This window comes from Aristolochia californica, unplaced genomic scaffold (assembly GCF_029961685.1).
Source record: "Aristolochia californica isolate CCGP_79_NKW_82.1479 unplaced genomic scaffold, dmAriCali1.0.hap1 SCAF_2, whole genome shotgun sequence".
In the NCBI taxonomy this organism is placed as follows: domain Eukaryota; kingdom Viridiplantae; phylum Streptophyta; class Magnoliopsida; order Piperales; family Aristolochiaceae; genus Aristolochia; species Aristolochia californica.
This window is the reverse complement of record NW_027181881.1, coordinates 48,046,866-48,052,865: the sequence shown is the minus strand read 5'-3', so window position 1 is coordinate 48,052,865 and position 6,000 is coordinate 48,046,866. Positions and strand designations below refer to the sequence as shown.

The 6,000-nt window shown below is 40.5% G+C and overlaps 1 protein-coding gene across 3 annotated transcripts; it reads right to left on the bottom strand.

Moving 5' to 3' along the window:
• Nucleotides 1-1,161: 1,161 nt before the first annotated feature.
• Nucleotides 1,162-3,159, bottom strand: LOC137956883 (uncharacterized). Of its 3 annotated transcripts, none has more exons than XM_068804541.1 (4): nt 3,115-3,159; nt 2,458-2,847; nt 2,000-2,356; nt 1,162-1,738 (listed from the first exon to the last, which is right to left on the bottom strand). In XM_068804541.1, exons 2-4 carry the CDS (start codon nt 2,495-2,497, stop codon nt 1,386-1,388), a joined length of 750 nt encoding a protein of 249 aa, XP_068660642.1. In that variant the 5' UTR covers nt 2,498-2,847; nt 3,115-3,159; the 3' UTR covers nt 1,162-1,385. The 3 variants fall into 3 exon arrangements, with proteins under 3 accessions (XP_068660642.1, XP_068660639.1, XP_068660640.1); XM_068804538.1 differs by having other exon boundaries at nt 2,458-3,006; nt 3,115-3,138; XM_068804539.1 differs by lacking the exon at nt 3,115-3,159 and adding an exon at nt 2,955-3,082.
• Nucleotides 3,160-6,000: the final 2,841 nt, after the last annotated feature.

Here is a 6,000-nt window from a genome sequence, read left to right as displayed (position 1 = left end):
TATGGAAACTAGAAATAGCCTATGCAAGTTTTGAATAATAAAAATAATTTAAATTTTTTCACAAAATAGAAAATCTTAATAAAAAATTAATTCTCAAGTAAACACGATTATGTAGACATTAATTAGGTTTAATTGTATCGATATACATACATAAGTCAATTAGAAAAACTTGCGTGAACTTAGCAAGTTTTGATTAAAAAAATAAGAACCGATCCAATTAATAATATAGCTATCAATGGAAACACTTATATTGATAAAAATTTTGAACCACGAATGAGATAAAGACAGGACAATATGTGAAAACTTACTTAGACATCTTAGAAAATCCCAAGCTATTTCACTTAAACAAGTTTTAATTAATGTGAAATTTTCATCTACTAATATATTTTTTATTTAATTTTTTAACATTTTCAAATATATTTTAGGCTTTTAAAATAAATACTCCTAATTACCCAGTTAAAAAGGGGGGGAAAAAATATTTTCTCCCAAGCTGGATGCCTGATAAAGATGATGCCTTGCTTCCAAAGTCACTGCAAGCAATTTGGCCCACCCGTTGGTTGTTTTTCAGAACTCAGATACCTTCTTCATTGGGCCTTTTCTGGTTTGAACATCTCCTTGACAGTCACGTCCGACACCGAAGCTCTGGTTTCCCCTACCGGATGTGACCAAAGAAGAACAAAAGACATGGGCTATTCTCCTTTGGGGCTTTCTTCCCTGTGTATGTGTTGTCACTTTTGATCCTCCAATTTTTTGCAGCTTTATGCAACCCCTTGTGGTCCAATCGGCAGGCGTGGTCAATGGCTCCTCTTTCTCTACAGGACTGCCCCACCCAGTGGCTGCCTAAGCCTGCGTCAGTAGGAAACAACATTCTTTGCTAAAGTTTGCTTCTGTTAAGCGAAACAACAAATCATTTTTATTTTGGTTGTGCTTTTCCATAATGGAAGATGAGTGACGACTATCGCGAGAAACTTTTGGCTTTATGGTTGAATTTTAGAGTAAGAGAGACAAAACCATGGATGATTTTGTTGTTAATTGAAGTGGAGATTGCAGGGGTAGAGGTGGAGAAACCATTTCGTTTCTGCAACTAATTTACTGTTTGAAGGAGAGAAACTGGGATTATGAAACAGTTTTTTGTGTTTTTTCTTCTCTTGTGATTCAAAGTTGTGCAGAAAGGAAGAAACCCATTAAAAATTTTTCAAGCCTCTCAATTAAAAAAATATCAAAAAGAAAAGCAGTAGCAGAAAAAATGAGTTCTTTTTCGGTCTCCTTTCTGCATAGAATCTCTTTACAGCTTTCCAGTTTCAGAGTTCACACACAAACATAGACCATGCAATGGGAAGAGCGATGAAGCGAATGGGGTTTTGGGAGCACAGGTCCGCTTCTCTTTATTCCATGGTCCTCCTCTTTGTCAGAGCTCTTATCCAACCTTTTCTCCCTTTGACCGCCTCCACTTTGGTGCCCATGTGGTGGCTCATACCGGCGGCGCCACCCTTGGTTGTCCGCTGCTTCCAGCGGGCCAACTGGAATAGGTGGCCAACGCGCTTTCTCCACCTCAGTGTGGTCGGTCGGGATTTGCCGTGCTCCACCACGCTCTTCCCGACCGATTTGTTCGTCTCTTCGCTTGGGGCCTGTGCTTTGCTGCAGGATAGCTCGAAGGCCTCTGATGATGGCCTCGAGCTCAGGCTCCTGTCCCAGGAAGCCCGCCCGTTGTCTTCGAATTTGATCGATATGAACGATTCTGCGATAACCCAGGTTCGAAATCAACTTTCAGTTAAATATGAACATCTCCAAAAATCATTCTTACTTTATTCTTCTGAATAGTCAGGCTTCAATAGAACAAGGAGCTACCCAGGAAAGAGTATTGATTTTTTATTTGCTATTTCTCTATCCTCCGTCTCCTACACGCATTTGACTACTGAAAAGAAAACTAAAATGACAAAAGAAGAGCTGATGTTTCTGATGAGAAAAACTGTGGTTGATCAACAACTTTTGACATTACCTTCTTTGCTACTAGTAGAAGCGTCGTCGTCGGAGACGTGGGATTTCCGGTACCGGAGTTCGAGACGATGGAGGAAAGAGCTGAGAGCAAATACCTTGGGTAGAGACTTCCTGTACAGGCCCCTGTGTGTCCTTACCTTGTCTTCAGACGAGGGGGCCGTTTGCCCTTGCTTGGAGGCCAAGATTAGAAGCCTTTCTTTCAAACACACAGCGCACACCCCCACAATCACCATTTCCGGATGGAAGTAACAGCACGGGTTATCTTCTCCATACTCCATTCTGTTCGATGAAAAGAGAGAGAAGGGAAAGAGGGATAAAACCGAACTCCAATCCTTTGGACAGGATGGAAGGTGGTCAGCTGAGGCAAATGCAAGCAATTCAATGTTAGGATTTATATATGTTTGGTACAAGGAAATAGAATAACTCTGGTTGGTATATTTTCTGGTTTTCTATCCCCACCTTTTTCTGAATACTGATACTGAAAAAGAATGAAGATCATGCATGACAGCTTTGAAGTTTACACCATGTTCACTGCTTCTGATCTCTGTTTAAAGTTTTCATGTAAAAATCACAAGTTGGGTTAGGCTGCTTCGGAGAAAAGAAGGGAGTATGTAGCGGACCCATCACGAAGAAAGATGGATTGAGTAGAGATAAAGATGCGGGACCATAAAGAATTCTCCTTCAGAGACTACCGTTACTGCGCAGCAAACAGTGCATGACTGACACGGAATGTCTTCCCATCAGAGAGAGAATCACCATAAGCTATCCGATCAATGAAACCGATTCTCTCTGCAGGTGAAACCTCCATTGAAAATGATGATCTGGTGAGTCATTCCGAAGCCAGATAATCTACAGATAAAAGATTGTCAGAGCAGTACAAGCTTATTAAACCCTGCAGTTGGTGGATGCAGCAACTGGTAAGTGAAAGGTGCAGCTCATAAATCTTCAAGCCTTACTTATGCTTATGCTCTAAGCATATCAAGGTTATGTTTACGTCTGGCCTCATCACTGAGAACAAAAAATCATTGAGAAACTAACATGACTAAACACACAGATTAAAAAATCAGTCAATAAAAATGTTATTTCTAATAGTAAAGAGATGAGAAGAAATTTGACCAGTCCTTTGGTTTTCTTCAAAACTTAGAATCACCCAGACAGCAATACGAACCAGGCCAGGCCAACACAACAAATCATATACTCATTGATGGATGAAGAGATGAGCACTATCATTTTAAGTATCTTCTTACTGAAACAAAATGAAAAGCCAGGCCATTTTTTAGCAGGCAAAGGGACGTCGATGAAAAAGAAGGTTCATGTACACAGTTGTAAAAAAGAGGTGATGGGAACAGACGAATGAATACTCACATGGGATGATGCCCAATTTCATCTCTGTTTTAGCCTTTAAGTCAATTTCACATCACAATCCATTTGGGTCCACGCCCTGATTTCAAATTATTGCCTAGTCTCCTCTACCTCTCTCTCTATCTATATTTTCTTGCCGCTGGCAAAAGAGTCCAAGGCTCTGGCGCAATTTCGGCTGGCTAACGCAAGGGTCTTCTGTCTTTATCCTTAGATCAGTATGTCTTTCTTTCTCTGTTTATTTCTCTCAACGGAAGACCCCGGAGAGAATGGAATGTTTCAGACTGTCCGCAACCTGTATTTCCTGAACTGGATAAGGATGCAATCAGTCATGCGACTAAGAAAGGGAGAGTGAAAGAAAGAGAAAGTCTCTGTTGTGATAATTTTCCAGAAAATTAAGTACAAACAAGCAGTAACGACGACTAAGTGGCTGGGATAGAAAACCCGAAACAGACTACTTAACAAACAGATGTTTGGTATCAATTTTTTTTCTTTTACATTATTAAACAATTACGTTTACAATAAGAGACGTGATCTCAACAATATGCAAAAATCACGCCCCTTCGATTAAAAGAGGGGCGAAAAGATTGATGAACGCCATAGTTTCTGAAATGCATTAACGAGTAACAGAGAAGACACATATATAGGGAAGCTCGACCCCGTTGATGGTGGGAAGAGGGGTATTAACGATTCTTTCTGAAACCTGATTTGCTCCAGCAGATGCACCACTTGATATGTTTCATGAATTTTTCTTTAAGAGAGTCAAGGTAAAAAACAGAAGGGAAATAGAGAATTTGAGAACTGAAACCGAATAAGATCAGATTAACGTAGGTTCTTCAACTAAAATGACTTGAGAAACTATGAGTATTTTTTAAGTACTATTTCTATCCCTTCGTCCCACCTTTTTTTATAGTTGGTAGTAAAAAGTTTCTCAACAAAACGTCGTCCATCTTCATGTCAAAAATTTGATAGAGATTAATCAGTTTCTATGTTCAGTGAATTTTTTTCTATTTATTGATGTTTCAGTGAAAAAGTAGCCTACTTTAGTGAATTGATTCTGGTGAGCTGGGTGGTTGAATTGTACCATGTCATTACTTGAGATAAATGAGGTGGGGGGAGGGGCGCGCTCCCCTCGTCCCTCTTTCTATAGGACAGGAGAGGGGCCCTTCAAAAAGATTATTCACTAGGTAAAAATCTCACGGAAGAACAATAATGCTTACAGTTAATCCTCTTTAAAAAACACCTAAACATAGAAGAAACGGGCTGTTTGCAGGTGGAAGCCATAGTAACAGAGATCGAAGTCTTACCTTGAGAGAAATGCAAGTGCTTCGAAATACAGAATTGTCGAAGACATCACCCACAGAAGCTGCCACAGTTCAGGAGCCAAGGAGTTAAAATTACTTCAGGAGAAAATTGATTTCATTTCACGAAGTAACACAGCTTGTTATCATCCTCAACCTCATAATGAGAGCAGACCAACGTGGGGATCTCTCGCTTTCTCACCATAATGCCACTTTCGACATCACTCTCCTGGTTCTCCCACTTTAAGCTACTACCCATACGAGTCTCGGCTTTCGAAGGGGAGATTTATCCCCACATGGGTTATTCCACAAACACCTCGTCTGCATTCCCACATGCTGGCCCGCTGGGGCTTCGAAGATCTAAGCAATTTGACTATCAGCGCCATCAGGCGGAAAAGATTAAAAACTTTAATAGAAACGGATCCTGCTTTTCTGACAACAACTCTTGCAGAGTGGCCAGACCAGGGCTTAAACAGCGGAAAGAAGAGGGGATTGAAGGATGGGCAATCATGGAACCAGATCAGGTTCTGAGCAGCATATGGGCTGCTCCACGACTTGGGAACAGGCACACGAGGGTACCCAAGCATACCCAATAAGATGCAGTAAACCGTAGTAGAGGTGCCAGGGTCCTATTTTTGTTCTTTTAGTCTTTCAGAAGCGTGGAGACGAAAGATATTGCACGCTGCCACCCCCCTGAGACAGATAGGGCGGATAACAAAATCTCATCCAAATTTGAAAGGTTTTTTTAGGAATCAAATCTAAATATTTTAGAAGAGAGAGAGAACACCCCCTTCAATAGACATTAGTCTTGTTTTTTCATTATTGGGGAAAAAACAATAATTTACTTTTAGATGATATAATTTCTGATAGCTAATAACTTGGAATTATGCAGCCAAAAAAGGCAACATGTAGGCTTCCTTATGGACCTAATGTTGAACCATTAGCAGGCCTTTGGGCTCCTCACCTACTTCCTTCACTTATTCTTACTTTATGAAATCAAATATGAAAATAAGAAATCTTACGAAAACACACAACCATAGGCTTAGCCTGAGATGAAATGTCTAATGTGTCGGAGAGCAACACCGAATCCCATCAAATCTTTGAAAAGACCTCTTATTTTCTTCTCTGAATCCTTAGTCACATCAGACCTCTTTAGCCTGTCTCCTGCTTTACCTTTGTGGGCGCATTATTTTTATATGGGCTATCCGAACGTAACTTTTCATTCACGACACCCTTGTTGTCTCAGAGTCCAAAGCCAAAAGTGTTTCCACTTTCAGCCCATCTCTAATCTTTCGGCTTGTCTCTGACCTTTCTGGGTCAGGTTTAGACATGTCAATCGGTG

Coding starts and splice junctions, on each gene's coding strand:
- LOC137956883 (XM_068804541.1), bottom strand. CDS start 2,497: ATGATCTTCATTCTTTTTCAGTATCAGTATTCAGAAAAAG. Junction 2,357..2,457: donor GTATCAGTATTCAGAAAAAG/GTGGGGATAGAA, acceptor CATTTGCCTCAG/CTGACCACCTTCCATCCTGT. Junction 1,739..1,999: donor TTCTACTAGTAGCAAAGAAG/GTAATGTCAAAA, acceptor GGGTTATCGCAG/AATCGTTCATATCGATCAAA.